At 45.6% G+C, this 19,030-nt stretch overlaps 1 protein-coding gene across 8 annotated transcripts in view; it reads left to right on the top strand.

Annotated features, from left to right (window-relative positions):
- The window catches only part of RFX3 (regulatory factor X3), a 249,966-nt gene that overhangs the window by 157,810 nt on the left and 73,126 nt on the right, over positions 1 to 19,030 (top strand). For all 8 annotated transcript variants that reach the window (XM_032801796.2, XM_075067261.1, XM_075067262.1 and 5 more), the window contains one exon: positions 18,142 to 18,400. In XM_032801796.2, coding sequence (XP_032657687.1) covers positions 18,142 to 18,400 — 259 coding nt within the window. The remainder of the gene's footprint in view (positions 1 to 18,141; positions 18,401 to 19,030) is intronic.

Genomic DNA, 19,030 nt, shown 5'->3' on the forward strand with positions numbered 1-19,030 from the left:
GTCTTTCTCCTCTGCTCTCAGTGACTGTCTTGCTGGGCTCAAACAGCATGGATGAAAAAGCTGCCTGATTTGAATGCAGAGGGAAGAAAAGCCAACCCTGAGGAGGGGTGGCAGTGAGAGTAGATTGGGACAAGGAGCCTGTGGGGTGGAAACTGGGACTGCAAGCTGGCTGTGGGAGAGAGGGAAACTGGGACTGGCTGAGCAAAGAGGCTGGGACTGGGGTCCAGGGGAGACTGGGACTGGCTGAGCCAGAGAGTGGGACTGGGCAAGACTACTGGAGCTGGGGGAGCGAGGGACTGGGAACCAGTAGATAGCCAGGAGAAAGATCGGATGAAGAGCCAGGGGACGTGATTGGGATTGACTGGGCAGTGTAACTGAGACAAGGGACTGGGAGGAGGCACTAAGGTTAGATGAGGAGCCTGTGGGGGGAGAGTGCCATTTGGAGCCAGTGGGCACAGGGAGCATGGATGAACCACTAGATGCCAGGACGGAGGGAGTTCAGATGAGGAGCCACAGAGGACAGGCAGGTGGGCCTGGCTGGGCAACGAGACTGGGGACAAGGAGTTGGGGGTAGGGAGGAACTGGAAATGGATGGGCAAGGAGACTGTGACTGGAATGAGAAGCCTGAGCAGTGGAGACTGGGACTGGATAGGTAAGGGTAATGGGACTGGATATGGAGCCAGAGATGGGGAAGAAACAAGACTGAGACAGGGACTATTTGGAGGGGATGGAGCAGAAGGGATCATGCTTGAGGAAATGGACAGAAGAGTCTGTCTGTTACAGCGCATTCTCCTCTGGAGCGTGGAATGGAACCCAAGATTCTTCTTTATGTCAGTGTAAATCCCAGTGTAGTTGTGCATGCATCCTGTGCTCATGAGATTGTAGTCTTTTGAATAGCAGCATCCCTTGAGACCGTTCATGCACCCTGTGCCTCCTTGTGCTCCCATGGGAGGGCATAAAAGCTGGACCAGCTATGTACTTTCCATGGTTCTCTCTTACCATCTGTGGCAGTGAAATGTAATCCAGTGATGTCCAACCTGCTATTCCCTTTTCGCAGATATAGTGCCAAACATTGTTTAAATCTTCTCCAGTTGTATTCCACATTTCTAGAGAACTTCACATCTGGTGAGGCTTTTGTGTAAGAGGCTGGCCAAGACAGCAAAGTCTACTGCAGGTCTTTTGTAGTAGAAGGCCAAGCCTAGGAAAGTGTGCACTTCGGTTACATACCAAGAAACAGGCCATGCTCTGACATATCCACCTTCTCTGGATCTGGGCCTACTCCCTCCATAGAGATCATGTGCCCCAAATATGTCATCTCGCTAAAGAAAAAGCTGATACTTAGTGGCCTTAACTTTCAGATGGGCACCTTTCAACTTCTTGAGTACTGATTTCAGTTTCTGCAGATGATCTTCCAAAGTTCGGCCTATCACTGTGATCCATCCTGGTACACTAGGTAGGATGTTCTCTGCAAGTCTGCTGACACGATATCCATGAGCCTCTGGAATGTACCTAGCACATTACACAGACCAAATGGCAGCATGTTGAGCTCAAAAAGTCCCTGCTTGGTGCACAATGCTGTTTTAGCGTTATCTTCTGGATACACCTACATTGGCCAATACCCAGGTCAAGGGTGGAGAATCATCAGTCTTTAACCAGGCGATCCAATGTGTTGTCAGTGTGGAACAAGGGAGAGGCATCTTTAACAGCTGCATTATTCAGTCTATGATGATCCCTACAGACCAACACACTTCCATGTTTCTTCCACATCAACATCACTGGAGCAGCCCACAAACTCACAGAGAGCCTAATAAGCCCACTCTTTCAAGCTATTGCCTGACCTTCTGCTGAAAATGGATGGGGATCCTTCCACGTGTTTGTTTGATAGGTCTGGCATTCCCAGAACTGATCCAATACTTTATTAACCCAGGGCATCCCAGATGGTGGATCACCATGACTAAATATAATTGCATATTCTAACAAAACTTCCTGTACTGTTCACATCTGTTCAAGCTTCAGACTGTGTTATTTAAACTTGAACTCAAGTCCTAACTTTTCTGCATCTCACTGGGCCTTTCTTCCGAGCCTTTTGTTGCCTTGTCCCTAGTCTGGTTTCAACTTCCTCACATCAGCTGGGGTCTTGGTTTTGTGATCTTCCTGCAGGACCAGCATGATACACGATCAATGGCTTTGTTGACATGTTGGCTAGCCACACCAGCTCCTACCAGTCGATTGTCCAGTGAGGAGCTCCAGCCTATTTGAAGGTTAGGGCTCAATCAGACTGCCTTCATCATCTTGGCACCAACCCTTTGATCTGCCTGGGATAATCATCTCAATTTTAGAGGTGCCATCAGATTTTTTTTTCTACTACCGCTCCACACACTTCCACATGGCCATCTGTAGTGAACAGGGAAAATCACCTTCCCAACAGTGAATAGGAACAGTTGGTGAAATTCACAATAGCATGGTATTTCTTCAGGAAGTCAGTCCCAATCAGGCATACTGAGTGCCATCTTCTAACAAAAGGAATTGACAGGTTAGTTGTAATCCTGAAGGTTGACGACTGTGTGCCACATTCCCAGAACTTGAAGCATTACTCTGTTATCCACCCTGACAGCTAATTTATAGGTTTGATGACTCCTCTCAGTGACAGTGGTATGTGCAATGGTTATCTGGGCATTGGAGTCTAGGAGAGATTGGCACTGTATTTCTCCGATTTCCCCTTCCAGATAGTATCCAGCCCTACTGCACCAGCAATCACCATCTTCTTCTTTGAAATTTTTTTTAGTATCAATGTCCTGTGCTTCCTTTTGCTCTGGTTCAAGAACATAAAGGGCATAGCACCCACAGCCCTCCCACAGTTCCCTCTTACCATCTGTGGCAGCAAGAGAGAACTTAGACTGTGTCTGATCTCTGCTGCCAGCTGTCAAATATATCTCCCCCACTATCAAGGCTTACTCTACCAGAGTTCAAGCAACATCCTTGGCCTGTTTCAGAAATGTTCCGGTATCTGAACTCTGCCAGGCAGCTAGGTGGAGCAATCTGCTCACATCTGTAAAACACTGCACTGCACTTGACTAGTAGATCCAATACCAGATTCAGGAGAGCAGTACTCCCATCCTTGTTTGATTAATGCATCTGGTGCTCTTCATGCCTGCCATCCTGAAGAGGATGCTCTGTGCCAGCCATCTACAGTGGAATCCATGATGACACATACACAAAGAAAGAATGGTTAATCTATAGAAACTGTTTCTTTGAGATATTGTAGTCAGTGTGGATCCCCCAATGCATCCTTCTTCCTTGCCGTAAGAGTCCTCAGAGAACATGGGCTTCAAAACGGGAACTATTTTTTGTAATTACTCAATTTTCATGAGTCCAAAGTTTTCTTAAATGCTATGTGTCCGGTGGACTTTAAAACATTTATCTTTCCATGAGTAAGAAATATTGGTTTGAATACTGGATTCTGCAGTGTTTGTCTCCTTGTACAAAAACTGTGTTGCTGTTTATGCTTACATATTTATTTTCACTTCTTAACACATTTTGGAAGTGTCTGTGTAATCAGTAATATGTAGGCTGTATGGTTTGTCAACATTATTCATTTAATGTCACAATGGAATTTCTACATGTATTATTATGCAACCCTGTTTTGTGCAAGTTTTCTCTTATATAGTTATTCTTGTTGCAGATATATTTTATGTGATTATTTTATATATAGAATATACATGGAGTAGATTTACCATAATTAACTTCTGGGGAAAAGCAAATTACTTACTTGTATTTTTTGTTCTCTGATAAACATAGACCCTCCCATCCTTCTACCCTTTCTTTAGACTTCTATGCGTTTTTTTTAGTTAAAGAGAAATTTGATAGTTGGAAGCAATGACTTTCTATTAGTCTATCCAACCTCAAGCCATGTGATCTGTTTCTCTTCTAATGGTTTAGAGAGTCTATGCTGTAGAAATTGCCACCCCTTGAGAATGTTGCTTTCTACCAGCAAGAATGAGGGACCTATGTCTGTGTGGATCTGCTGGCTGTACTTTGTATATGGAGGGCTATGGAGGCTATTGCAGCCCATGAACTGCAATATTTCCTTCCCATGTCTTGGGAATGAAGGATTCTGTTCAGTGTAGCTCCCAAGGAGCACTCTGCATAAAACCTGTTTATTCAGGCTTTATGCTGGGACATAGGATTCATGGAATTCATACCAAAATGTAAAAGAAGTTGTGATACAGTTGCTATGGGAGCCAAAACTTGGAATTTCTTGACTCTTTTGCAAGTGAATTACCACCTGTGCACATTAACATAACATTTATATTAGACACATTAGAGAGTGTCTATAGTAACTGTAGAAAATTAGCGTTCCCCAGTATATAACTATAACACCTTAAATGTAAATTTATATTTGTCTTCTTTATTTCTATATCCTCTCATACCCTCTGGTGCATAAGGCACCCGCTAGTTTCTGCCACTTATTTCAGTATTGTGCTGGTCTATTCAGGCTTCTGGGTGTCACGTTAATGGATTTGGCTTCTTGCTCTGTTATTCTGCATAATGTTTCTCTAGGTCACCCTCTTTTTCTCTGTTCATGTTGTCTCCATAGTATCATTTGATGTGGAAATTGTGTTGGTGGCATCCTTAAAGTGTGTCCTGGAAAGGTTCATCTTCCTCTTCATACCATGTTTGATGCTTCAGATTGGTCTTCTCTTAGAATTTCTGATGTTGCAAGAAACTCTTCCCAGTGAATTCCGAAAATCTTTTGCAGGCATTAACTTTGGAATGAGTTGATCTTCTTATCAATTTCGGTTGTAGATTTCCATGATGCTACTTCATGAATGAGAACAGACATGATGCCAGTGCTAAAAATTCATAGTTTTGTGTTAGTGCCAATCATACTACTTTTCCAAATCTTTTCAAATTTATGTAAGTTGTGCTGCTTTTGATATTCATTGCTTGATATATAGCATAGTGTCACCATCATGGCACATCTGAGGTAAAATAACTTAGTTCTTTTGGTGTTTCTTCATTGTTTTCTCCATCTACTTTGATGGTTGCTTTTGGGGTGTTTGATGGTCATATATTTTTGCCATTCCCTTGCTGATGAACAAGCTAACTTCTTGTCTGCGCCAAAAGATGGGTCTTTTCTTCCATTACATGATATGTTGACTAATCAGGACAATGTCTGTCAAAAACAAAGTCATCAAATTGTGCTTTATAATTTGTCCATAAAATTCACTGCTTATCTTCTGTGGTTACTTTCCTCATGATGTAGTCAGTGACCAATGCAAACAATAGTGGGGGCATAATACAACTTTGCCTTACTCCAGTTGTCACTACAGAGCATTGTCACCATCTTTGATGCACATCTTTGACTGCACCATCTTTGTCACCATCTTTGACTGCACATTCAACATTATCATATAGGTCTGCGATTTAATCATTTTTGCTTGTATTCTGTTGTATGCCATAATTTTCCAAAGACTGTCTCTGTGTACACTGTCAGAAGCCTTCTGGAAATTTATAAAATTTATCACAAGAGGGGCTTGCCATTCTACAATTTGTGCTGTAATATGTCTGAGAACAACAATATGGTCTGCACATTATCGCAGTGGTCTAAAACCTGCTTGTTGTTCTATAAGTTGGAGATCTATATATTTCTTACAATGTTTTATAGGTGGAGAATCTTAGAATATGAGGTTTGGAAGGGACCTCAGGAGGTCATCTAGTCCAATCCCCTGCTCAAAGCAGGACCAATCCCTAGACAGATTTTTGCCCAAGATCCCTGAATGGTCCCCTCAAGGATTGAACTCACAACCTTGAGTTTAGCAGGCCAGTGCTCAAACCCCAGGATGATGATGTTGCACATGATTTTCCTAGACACTGAAAGTAATATAATTTCTCTCCAGTTATTGTAGTTGGTAAAGTCGCATTCTTTGGCAATTTTACAATAAGGCCCCTCTTCCATTTGGTTGAGTTCTTTTCTTTATTCCATATTCTATCCAAAAACCCAAGGAAAGTCATAGATGGCTGTTTCATAACTTTTTAAGGTATCTCTCTGGTAATGTTATTCTCTCCAGCCACTTTCCCGTTTTTAAGTTTACTGATGGCTTTTCTAACTTACTCCATTGTAATGTCTTCTAAATCAATATCAAGCTCTGATGGTAGGTCTTCATTATGTGTTTCTAGTAGTTCACTTGGACTTGGTCTATTTAAAACAGCCTGAAAATGTTGTTCTTATCTTTTCCTTTGTTCTTGTTCTGTACTAAAGTACTGCATCTTTAATAGGGCTCCAATACTGCTAAAGTTTCCTATTTAGTGTTTGGTTGTTTTATACAAAGTAGTAAATTCACCTCTTTGGCTGGCATCTTCAGCCTCTTGACAGATTCTATCAATAAGTGCTTTTTTATCTCTTCTGCATTCCTTTTTATCTTTCTGTCTAGAGCTCTGTATTCTTCTTGCTACTTGCTTGTCTCTTCTTGTCTTAGCATTCGTAAGTTTTTGCTTTACACTTGTTTTTTCCACTGTTTCCTAAGTGCATCACTAGACCATCCATACCTTTTAAATTTCATTGCTATTAAGACTGTCTTTGCGCTTTCTAGATAGCATTCTCTGATACCTTCCCACGTAGTATAAGTGTCTTTGTTTTCTTCAGTTTGACTCCATGAGAACACTGAACTTGTTCTTCAGTTCAGGCTGAAAAGCACTTTTTGTGTCTGGGTCTTCTAATTTTGCGCTCTTGATTCATGGCCTTTTTTTAACCTTCTTCATCTTCTTTAACTTGATCTTCAATTTAATGATACAAAGACTATGGTCATTTCCCATGTCTGTTACCCTGTATGCACGTACATCTGCCAATGAGCTGCAGAACTTCTTTGAAATTCAGAAGCAATGTATCTGGTTCTTTGTAGTACCATCGGGGGAGTTTCGTGTCACTTTATGGATTTCTTTATGTGGGAAGAGAATGTTGCTCCACTTATCAGTAGATCATTTACACTGCAACTTTCTGCTAGTTGTTCACCATTTTGATTCATGTCCAAATCCCTGACGCACTTGCCCATAACTTTATCCAACCAATTATTGTTACTTCCAACCTTTACATTAAAATCATACATAGTCACTATGATATAATATTTGAGAACTTTGGTTAACACATCCTATAAAAAATCATAAAAATCAATTTTTTTCCAGGCTTTTCCTGGTTTGGAGCATAGCATTGTATGACTGTTACTTTGAAGAATCTAGTCTGAAAACAAGTTCCAATAATTCCTTAATTTAATGATTCCCACTCGCTTAGTGCCTGCTTGGTTTTTTTTCAGCTTTAGAATTTCTCTGCCAGCTTCATGGCTATCATCTGCTTTCCTACAGTAGATTATGATCTTATTTGTTTCTCTGAAATGTAATTTATTTGAACTTGTCCACCTACACTCACTGATAACAAGAACATCAAGATGATATCTGTCCTTTTTTTTTCTTGATTTTTTTTTTTAGCAGTTTTAGTAGTTTCATATATTAGTCTCACATTCCAAAATCTGATTTTCATCACTGATCTGATCTTGACTCAAGGTACTTTTAAGAACACAGGCTTCCATCTGGGTTTGACCAATGCCTATCATATTCTTCCTGTGAAGCTGATGTCTTTTTGGAGCCTGTGGCACACCAATATGGCTGCTGGAGTTCATTTCTGTACTCTATTTGTTTTATATGATGCACAATCCTAGGTCCACAGCTCCTCATTCATTATTTGGAACTATCCATATATATTTTTTTACATCCACCATACTATATAGCTCAATGAAAAGTCCCTTCAGAAATGTTTATGTATGGTGTAAGGCTAACCTACATTTCAAAAATATAAGTGTAACTTCTGACAAACATTTCTACCTGCTCAGACTGAATAGTCCTCAAAAAAGTCTGATGAGTAATTCTGTGTTTTATATTTATGCCCCTTTATTTCTTATGTGGAATAGAACTACCAAAAAATTAATAGGATTGCAAAGAGAGTCATTTTCCTCATTTTAAACATAAAGTGTTGTGTACTACCGTTTTACTGTCACTGTAATATGTGCCAATCTTTCTCAAATATAATTCTAAAAATATAATTATAATTTTATATATATATAATTTTGATTATTTAACATATTTTCCAAGAATTCTATTTGTAAGAGAGTGCTAATAATTAGCAATGTGAATTAATAATTCAATCTTTATAGTTTACAAATGGAGAATGATGATTCTGAAAACAAAGTAAAAGATGATTAACACTCAAAAATTATAGGCTCAACTTCAGTGCACATTCTCGAGTTCAGATTCTTAAGTAGCTTCAAAACTATCTAATCAGATGGCTGCCTTTTTTTAGTAAAACATGCAGGGGCGGCTCCAGGCCCCAGCATGCCAAGCACGTGCTTGGGGTGGCAAGCCGCGGGGGGCACTCTACTGCCGTGAGGGCAGCAGGCAGGCTGCCTTCGGCGGCTTGCCTGCGGAGGGTCCGCTGGTCCCGCGGCTTCGGTGGACCTCCCGTAGGCGTGCCTGCGGAGAGTTTGGTGCTCCTGCAATTTCATGGACCTCCCGCAGGCATGCCTGCGAAAGCAGCCTGCCTGCCGTGCTTGGAGCGGCAAAATGACGAGAGCCGCCCCTGAAAACATGACGTAACAGGAAGAAAATTCATTGCAGAAGAAAAAATATTTTTGAAGAAGACAATATAAGTAAAAGTGATTCTAAAACTAAAAACAACCCCTACATAGAAAATTAAATACAGAGATGGTGCTTATCTAGTGAATTAGTAGTTCAAAGAAAATTCAGGGTTATGTAGAGTTAGGGTACTGGCTCAGGCATGATGGGATGGCAGGAGCACTAATTTATAGAAGTCAACAGATCAGAGTCTTGACATTTACATAAAACCTAATAATAGAGTCTGCTGGGAATAAATCACTTTCTCTGTGTGTGCATACACACAGTCTAAACTTAAGGGAGAACAATAACAAGATTTACCCTTTCTGTATCAGAGCATTTATTCATGATTATTATATACATTTTCTAAAAAAAAGTATGAGAATAGAAACTGAAGAATTTTTAAAAAAATAAGGGTAGTAACTGTATGTAGGTGCCCACAGTCCATTGTTTAGAAATTCAGCTGTGCAACTTTGAATTTATTTCAATAATAGCATTACAGTCGTGCCTAGATTTACTGAATTCACAACTGGATATCTGCTTTCTGTTTTGATGTGCTACAAACTCAGTCATTCTGTAAAACACGTTTTTTTATCCCCTGAAGTTTTATTTCTAGTAGTATTAATTTTTTTTGAAAATTTCTAGAGGAAAATGGTACGTAAACAATAAAATATAACAGGGCATGCATAGAACTTTAGTAACTGGCATGCCCGGTGATGCACAAGATTGAATGCTTCCAGCTCTCAAGAAGAGGTTTTATTAAAGAGTAGAGTGCACATCCAGGAACTCCCTCCTTACCAAATACTTTTTCACTGGATTTTTTTTTTCCATATGATGCTGCAGTCTTCTTAGGTTGGTGGTGAATTCTCATGGCTGTTTTTAAACTTTTGAAATAATAATAATAATAATTAATAATAAGAATTTCTAGTTCTTATATAGTGCATTTCGTGTATAGATCTCAGTAGACTTTACAAAGGAGGTTGGAATCATTTAAAAAAAATAACTTTAAAAGCTGCTTTAGAAGCTCCACCCTCTGATGACAATAATAGTATAGCACAAGGATTTAAAAGCATTAAAAAATTTGAAAGTGAAGCTTCATAGCTTCTAAAGTGGCTCTGAACGACAAGGGAGAATCCCAAGGGAGTTCATAATGGCCACAGTGTAAAGATAATTTAAATTAACAAGTTCTGGTCTGTGCTATTATCATGGCCTCATGTATTCTGTGATTCTGCCATTGTTTAAAAGCCAATAGATTGTAGAATCTAGAGAAGGCTAAATTATTACTGAGCTCTCGCTCTGCTGATTTGTTAATAAATCAAGTGTAAGTCTTTATTCTTTTTTTAAAAAAACAGAGTATTGTCATGGCCTGTAGTGCACTGCTCAGCAGCTGACCTGAGATCTATTTCTGATTCCAGTCTCTTAGACCGTTTTGTTAAGTCAGAATGCTCAACCTCTTGAGAGGAAAGGGGAGTTTTCTGCCTTATCCATGTGGACTCTTCTGAGTAATTATAGAGTAGCGTTGACAAAGTGCATAGAAGGTCTTGCCCAGGCCTCATTGTCCAGAAGGATAGTAATTTTGGATGCCCTCATGCTGTGGGATCTGGTTTCATGGTTTAATGTAGGCAGCATACACTGTCATCCAGTTAACTCACTCTTCTGGAGAAAGCTGGAGGGCAGGAGGCAGCAGCCAGATAGATTCTGGCACAGCTGGGACTAGGGTTGCCAACTTTCTAATCGCACAAAACCGAACACCCCTGCCCCTTCAGCGGGGCCCTGCTCCCCACTAGCTCCTTCTCCCCTCCCTCTGTTGCACACTCTCACCCACCGTCACTCAGTTTCACTGGGCTGGGGCAGGAGTTTGGCGTGCAGGAGGGGGGTGAGGCTCTGGTTGGGGCAGAGGTTTGGGGTACAGGAGAGGGCTTTGGGCTGGGGCAGAGGGTTGGGATGCAGGGGGTTATGGGCTCTGGATTTGGGGTGTGGACTCCAGATGGGGCCAGAAATGAAGTGTTAAGGACATAGGACAGAGCTTCAGGCTGGGGCAGGGGTTGGGGTGGAGGGGGAGTGTGGGCTCTGGGGTGGGACTGGGGATGAGGTCTTTGGTGTGCAGGAGCGGGCCGAGGGGCCGAGGGATTTGGAGTGTGGAAGGGGGTGTGGGCTCTGGCTGGGGGTTGGGGCTGAGGGGGGTTTCAGGTGCAGGAGCAGGCTCAGGGCTGGGACAAGGGTTTGGGGTGCGGGAGGGGCTGCAGGGTCCCAGTGGCACTTACCGCAGCTCCAAGGAAGTGGCCGCCAGCTCTCTGCAGCCCCTAGGCACATGGGCTGCCAGGGACGTGCCACATAGGGTGACCAGACAGCAAGCGTGAAAAATTGGGACGGAGGTGGGGGGTAATAGGAGCCTATATAAGAAAAAGACCCAAAAATCAGGACTGTCCCTATAAAATTGGGACATCTTGTCACCCCAGTGCCACATGCTGCCCTTGCACTTGCAGGTGCTACCCCTGCAGCTCCCAGTGGGAGTCGGTACTCGGGGCAGGGGCAGCGTGCAGAGCCCTCCTGACCGCCCATGTGCCATGGGGCTGCAGGGACCTGGCGGCTGCTTCTGGGAGCTATGCAGAGCCAGGATAGGTAGGGAGCCCCTGCTGCACCACTGACTGGACTTTTAATGGCCTGGTCAGCAGTACCAACTGGAGCCACCAGGGTCCCTTTTCAGCTGGGCATTCCGGTCAAAAACCGGACACCTGGCAACCTTAGTAGGGGGACAGACAGGAAGCTGAATTCCATGGTAACTTGGGAAAATGCCAAATTGCTCAACCACAGAATTTCAAAGTGGCTCTGATTAAGATGATTGGGGCAGGTCAGACTTCCCAGAGCTACTGCTTCATGTTCTCTGCAGACGCAGACAGATGATACTGCATTGGGTTTAAACCCAGTTCACATTTTTGAGATTTTCTCTGCATTAATAACGTCTAGAAACGCAACTGAAATCAATCAGATTCTGGGACACAGTCTTGCAACAAGGGGGTGAATTCTGTAGCAAATTCTATGGATGAAAATGGACAAAAATGAAAATGGCCAAATACTCAGGGCCCTGTCTATGCTGAGGATCTGAAAGGTCAGAGTTCAAGACCACCTGATGATCCATATGGGGGGAAAATACTTATTCTTCTTTGAGTGCTTGCTCATATCAATTCCAATTAGGTGTGCGCGTACCACGTGCATGTTCATCGGAAGATTTTTACCCTAGCAACTCTCAGTGAGTTGACTGGGTCGCCCCCTAGAGTGGTGCCGCCATGGCGCTGGATATATACCCCTGCCGACCCAACAGCCCTTCAGTTCCTTCTTACCGTCCATGTCGGTCGTGGAACAGTGGAGCGCGGCTTAGCTGATCTCCATTTCCCTAGCTACTCGTAGTTCTCTTACTAATTCTTGTGTATATAGTTATAATGTCTATAGTTGTACTTAGTTTTATTCGTTCTATAATATAGTTCATGTTTATAGTTGAGAAGGGTTCAGGGATTGGCCCCTTCCCCGCACCCGGTACCAGGGCCCATGCCCGATTCACCGGGCTTCAAACTGTGCTCGGCCTGCCACAAGCCGATGCCAACGGGAGATCCCCATGACTCCTGTCTTAAGTGCCTCGGGGAATCCCATCTCTCGGATAAGTGCCGGATCTGTAAGGCCTTTAAGCCAAGAACGAAGAAAGAGCAGGACTTTTGTCTCAAACAGCTCCTGATGGAGGCAGCTCTTACTCCTCCGCCCTCAGCACCGAGCACTGGACAGTCCGCATCAGGGAGAAGCGCTTCTTCGGCACCGGATCGCACCGATATCGCTAAGGCTCCTTGGCACCGGTATCGCTAAGGCTCGCCGGAACAGATGTCTGCTCGGCACCGTTCCCTCTCCCCGCGGCTTAAGAAACATAAGACTCCTGCTGCTTCCGTGCCACCTGCACCACAGTCGGAGCACCCGCGTAAGTCGGAGCACCCAGTACCGACACCTGCCACAGCATCCCCAGCTTCGGCACCGTCGATTCCGGTCCTGCAAGGGCCATCGAGTCCAGTGCCTGAAAGCTCCCCGGCGCATGCCGTGGTTGAGCTCACTATTCCCTCCACGCCGGAGACCTTTTCCACAGCGAGGGAGCTGATCGCGCTGACGGAGTCTGCGCTGCCTCAACCCCTGGCACCGCCAGTGCAGGTTATACAATCGATTGGCAAGTCTGCCCTGCTGAGATCATCATCTGTCGGCACCGCCAAGAGGCACCAATCACGATCGCGGTCCAACTAGCACTGTCGATCCCGTCGCCGATCCCAGTGCCGCTCGCAGTCCTGGCACCGCTCTCCTTCTCAGTACCGGTCGCACTCGCGGCACCGTTCAGCATCCTGTTCGCCGGCCTGGTGCTCTCGGCACTGATCCAGCTCCTGGCACCATTCCCGGTACCGCGCATCTCGCAGCCGTTCCAGATGTCGAGCTTCGAGATCCCGGTTAACCTCCCGACACCGCTCCGGTCACAGGTCCCGGTCTCGTTCCCGGTATTGGTATGGCGCCCGGTACTGCTCTCCAGTGCCGCACAGAGAGAGATCTTTTAGAGATGGAGACCCTTCCCAGGGCTTTTCAGCTCCTCTGTGGCCATCTCGACACACATCTGTGTCATCTCACGCGGACAGTGCTTCGTATGCACAGGACCGTGACTCAGATGTGCCCAGCCGAGTCTTCCAGGAGACCCAGGCCCAAGAACAAGGACCTCATCAGTGGTCCTTTTGGACACCTTGGACATATCACCAAGCGCAAGGTGTGCCTCCAGTGCTATCACGCTCCGTACTATCGGAACACCATGTGCCGGAGGCGACTGTCAGCCGCCCCCCTCCTGCGGATACGGAGGAAGCTCCCATTCAGTCAACAGACTCTCAGGTCCCACCTGAGCCTGACGTCGCCCAAGAACAGGAGCCCACACAGGACCCTCTTGTCCCTGGCCTTTCCTCTTCCTGCTCTCCAGATGAAGCGGTGGCAGGGACATCCTCCTCGGGCCCTCCTCCAATTGATCTGAGTGCACATCAGGACCTCCTGAGATGCGTGGCCCTGAATATGAATCTTCAGGTGGAGGAGGTCCCAGAAATAGAGGACCTTGTGGTGGATATTTTGTCAGCTGACACCCCACAAGAGTGGCCTTGCCGTTCATTCGTACGATCCAGGCAAATGCTGATACCATCTGGCAGCCTCCAGCCTCTATTCCGCCCATGGGCGGGGGAGTTGAGCGGAAGTTCATGGTGCCCTTTAAGGGGTACGAGTACTTGTACGTGCACCCTCCTCCCTGCTGCCTTGTTGTGCAATCAGTCAACAAAAGGGAGCGCCATGGCCAGCAAGCTCCTGCTTGAAAATCAAAGGAGGCTAGACCGATGGACTTATTGGGCCGCAAAGTATACTCTGCTCGGGGCCTCCAACTCAGGGTGGCAAACCAGTGAGCCCTGCTTAGCCAGTACAAGTATAACACCTGGGCGGCGGTTGGAAAATTCACGGAGTTAGTTCCCCAAGACTCCCACCAAGAGTTTGCTGCCCTTTTGGAGGAAGGGAAGAAGGTGGCGAGAACTTCTCTCCAGGCCTCGCTGGACGCAGCCATGAGGCAAATATCATAGCTCCAGGTGTCAGGCCTTCCACCTGAATTACAATACACCATACAGGACTTGCCCTTTGATGGCCTTTGATGGCCAAGGCCTATTTTCTGAAAAGACTGACCCTAGGCTGAAAACCCTAAAGGACAATAGGGTGATCATGCGCTCGCTCGGATGCACACACACTGACTCAGCGCAGATCCTTCCGCCCCCCAGCCTCACCGCCCTTACCCCCCGCCTAGGCCACGACAGGACTTGAGCTGAAGGCGCGGCCGAGGCAATTGCAGACGGCAGTCTGGACCCCAAGGGGGTCAGAATCAGGGTCCCTCCAAACCACCCGTGGGTCCCAAACCAAACTTTTGAAGGCACGCCCGAGGACAGCATACCAGTTGTTTCCCAGGATCCTTTCCCTCCCTTTTACAACCACCTCTCCCTTTTCCTTCTTGCGTGGACCCAACTAACTTCCGATCATTGGGTCCTACGCACGGTAGAATTCGGATACCACCTCCAGTTTATTTCAGTCCGCCCCTCAACCCTCATCCTCATCCCTCTTCAGGGATTCCTCTCACGAGCAATTCCTCTTGCAAGAGGTATGGACGCTCCTTGCCATGGGAGCTATAGAGGAGGTACCGAAGGACTCGAGGGGCAAGAGGTTCTATTCCCGCTATTTCCTAATCCCCAAGGCGAAGGGAATCTCAGACCTATCCTAGACCTGCAAGGACTCAACAAGTTCATGATAAAGTTGAAGTTCCGCATGGTATCCCTGGGGACCATCATCCCATCCTTGGATCTGGGAGACTGGTACGCCACCCTCAATATGAAGGGCGTGTATTTTCACATTGTCGTTTACCCTCCGCACAGACGGTACCTCCGGTTTGTGGTCAACTGTCAACATTTCCAATTTATGGTCCTTCCGTTTGGCCCCTCTACCACCCCACGAGTATTCATAAAATGCATGGCTGTAGTCGCCACCTCCCTTTGTCGTCGTCGGATACACGTCTTCCCGTATCTCAACGATTGGCTCATTCGAGGAGCCTCCGAGACCCAAGTTACCTGTCATGTGGGCATCGTCAAGGACCTATTCAAGCGACTAGGCCTGATGATCAACATAGAGAAATCCACTCTGGTTCCCACACAAAGAATAGACTTCATTGGGGCCATTCTGGACTCCAATCTCGCCAGGGTCTGCTTACCACAGCCTCGGTTTCAGGCAATGGCATCAATTATACAAGGCCTACAAAACTTCCCGACAACTTCGGCTTGCACTTGTCTCGGCCTCCTCAGTCACATGGCTGCCTGCACATTCATGACCAAACACTCCAGACTACGTCTCCGTCCCCTTCAAACTTGGCTCTCCTCGGTATACCACCCGGGCAGAGACAGTATGGACACGATCCTCACGATCCCCCCAAGCATCCTAGGCTCCCTGGACTGGTGGTTGACGCCCTCCCTGGTCTGTGCAGGGATGCCATTCCATCCGCCTCAGCCTTCAATGACCCTGACAATGGACGTGTCATCTCTCGACTGGGGTACCCACCTTGAACATCTCCACACTCAAGGCCTTTGGTCAGCTCAGGAACTAGCCTTGCACATCAATGTGCGGGAGCTGAGAGCAGTCTGCCTTGCGTGCCAGGCGTTTCAAGGGCATTTACAAGGCCGTTGTTTCTCAGTGTTCACAGACAACACAACGGCCACGTTTTACATAAACAAGCAGGGAGGAGCACGTTCCTCCCCCTTTGTCAGGAAGCTATTCAGCTCTGGGACTTCTGCATAGCCCACTCAGTAGACCTAGTAGCTTCTTTTCTCCCAGGGGTTTGGAACACTCTGGCGGATCAACTCAACAGATCCTTCCTGTCTCATGAGTGGTTGATTCGTCCAGATGTTATCCATTCTGTTTTCCGGAAGTGGGGCTTTCCCCACATAGACGTCTTCGCCTCCCGCGAGAACAGGAAATGCCAGACGTTCGGCTCCTTCCAAGGTCTCTCCCAGGGCTCGATCTCAGATGCATTTCTGATACTGTGGACGAGCCATCTGCTTTATACCTTCCCACTGTTCCCCCTGGTTCACAGGGTCCTGCTCAAGCTTCGCAGAGACAGAGCCCACCTGATCATGATCGCTCCAGCCTGGCCGAGGCAACACTGGTACACCATGTTGCTCGACCTGTTGATAGCCAACCCAATCCCTCTACCTCTTTACCCGGACCTCATAACTTGGGACCACGGCAGACTTCACTACCCAGACCTGCAGTCTCTTCACCTCACAGCATGGTTACTGCGTGGTTAAGCCAGTCTGAGTTACATTGCTCTGCCTCGGTGCAACAAGTGCTCCTGGGTAGTAGGAAACCTTCCACTAGGTTAACATATCTGGCCAAGTGTAAGCACTTCTCCTGCTGGTGTGACCAATGTAATGTTATTCCCACCAAGGTACCGGTCCCTACTATCTTGGACTACCTCTGGTCTCTCAAACAGCATGGCCTAGCTTATCTTCATTGAAGGTGCACTTGGCCACCATCTCTACCTTTCATCCAGGGGAGAGCAGCCGCTCGGTGTTCTCTCACCCCATGGTTTTGAGGTTCCTCAAGGGCTTGGAGCAATTATACCCCCAAGTATACCACCGCGCCCCAACTTGGGACCTCAGCCTAGTTCTAGCCAAACTTATGACTGCTCCCTTCGAGCCGGTAGCCAGCTGCTCGCTGCTGTACCTGTCCTGGAAGACAGCCTTTCTCGTAGCCATTACATTGGCAAGATGAATTTCAGAGCTTCGCGCTCTCACGGTGGACCCCCCTATATAGTATTTCATAAGGACAAGGTACAGTTGCGACCACATCCGGCCACATCCTCCCTAAAGTGGTATCGGCCTTTCATATCAGCCAGGATATCTTCCTTCCGGTCTTCTTCCTGAAGCCACACTCATCATGCCGGGAGCAGCAACTGCACTCCCTGGACGTCCATAGGGCGCTTGCATTTTATATCGAGCGAACAAAGCCCTTCTGTAAAACACCCCAACTCTTCATCATGGTCGCAGACTGAATGAAGGGCCTACCTGTCTCCTCCCAGAGGATTTCATCTTGGGTGACATCATGCATCCGCACCTGCTATGATTTGGCTCACGTTCTGATGAGCCACCTTACCGTTCTTTCTACCAAGGCTCAGGCTTCATCTGCCGCTTTCCTGGCTCATGTACCCTTCCAGGAGATATGTCATGCAGCTAGCTGGTCCTCAGTCCACACCTTTGCGTCACATTCCGCATTAGTTCGACAGTCCAGAGATGACACATCATTTGGATCAGCAGTTCTACATTCTGCGACATCTCACTCCGACCCCACCGCCTAGGTAAGGCTTGGGAGTCACCTAATTGGAATCGATATGAACAAGCACTCGAAGAAGAAAAGACGGTTACTCATCTTTGTAACTGTTGTTCTTCGAGGTGTGTTGCTCATATCCATTCCAAACTTGCCCTCCTTCCTCTCTGTCGGAGTAGCCGGCAAGAAGGAACTGAAGGGCTGTTGGGTAGGCAGGGGTATATATCCGGGGCCATGGCGGCGCCACTCTAGGGGACGACCCAGCCAACCCACCAAGTGTTGCTAGGGTAAAAATCTTCCGATGAATGTGCACGCATACCTAATTGGAATGGATATGAGCAACACATCTCGAAGAACAACAGTTACAAAGGTGAGTAACGGTCTTTTTCAATACTTAGTCATGGAAGTCAATTACTCAATGTTTAGATATTGCAAAATGTTATTGTCAGTGGGGGCATGGGTTGTGCACCAGTCTTATTTAATTTGATTGCAACTATTGTATACTCATTTCCACAGTGATAATATTGCACTCAATAAAGAAGACAAATAAATTCCTTTTTTTTTTTTCTTTTCCTAAAGCCGAACAACAACTTACCCTTACACAGAAACCCAGATGTATAGCCAAAACACCGGGGGGAATTACTTTGATACGCAAGGAGGTTCTGCACAAGTGACAACAGTGGTCTCATCTCATAGTATGGTGGGCTCTGGAGGGATTCAAATGGGTGTCACAGGAGGACAACTCATTAGCAGCTCTGGAGGGACCTATCTGATTGGCAATTCAATGGAAAATTCTGCTCATTCAGTGACGCATACAATGCGGGCCTCCCCAGCTACAGTAAGTATTCAGAACTACATGAATTTTTAGAGCAAGTTTCCTGGTCCCTGTTGTACTCTCTTATGTTTATATATGTTTCCTGTGACCGAAATAATATGTTTGAAAAAATATGTATTTTTGGCCCCCATCCTGCAAACATTTATAAATATGCTTAAATTTGTGCATATGAAGAACTCCATTTAATTCATTGGGCTGTTCATGTGCATAAAGTTGTGTGCATGCTTGAGTATTTGCAGGATCAGGTCCTTAAATTTTTGGACTTGTGTTTTCCTACTTTCTGAAAAAGAAAAAAAAACATTACCTTGCTAGGACCACTTTGTTTATATAATTGAATTTTATAACTAATATCTTAACCCTACAGATATATGTAACTTCTTTGCTTTCATTGCATTTTCTAAATCCAGTTTTGGTATTTATTTTGTATCATATCTCAAAATAGTCACCACTAGTTCTGAATAATTCCATTATATTAACTTTTAGTATTGTTCTGCTTGTTGTTTATTATTATTTATTATTTCTGGTAATTTCCAATTATTATTTATTATTTCTGGTAACTCCCAAAGACCCCAATCCTATGAGGATCAGAGCCTCATTGTACAAGGTGTATTAAATATAGATGTTAAGAAGCAT

The sequence above is a fragment of the Chelonoidis abingdonii genome, chromosome 6 (assembly GCF_003597395.2).
Source record: "Chelonoidis abingdonii isolate Lonesome George chromosome 6, CheloAbing_2.0, whole genome shotgun sequence".
Lineage (NCBI taxonomy): Eukaryota > Metazoa > Chordata > Testudines > Testudinidae > Chelonoidis > Chelonoidis abingdonii.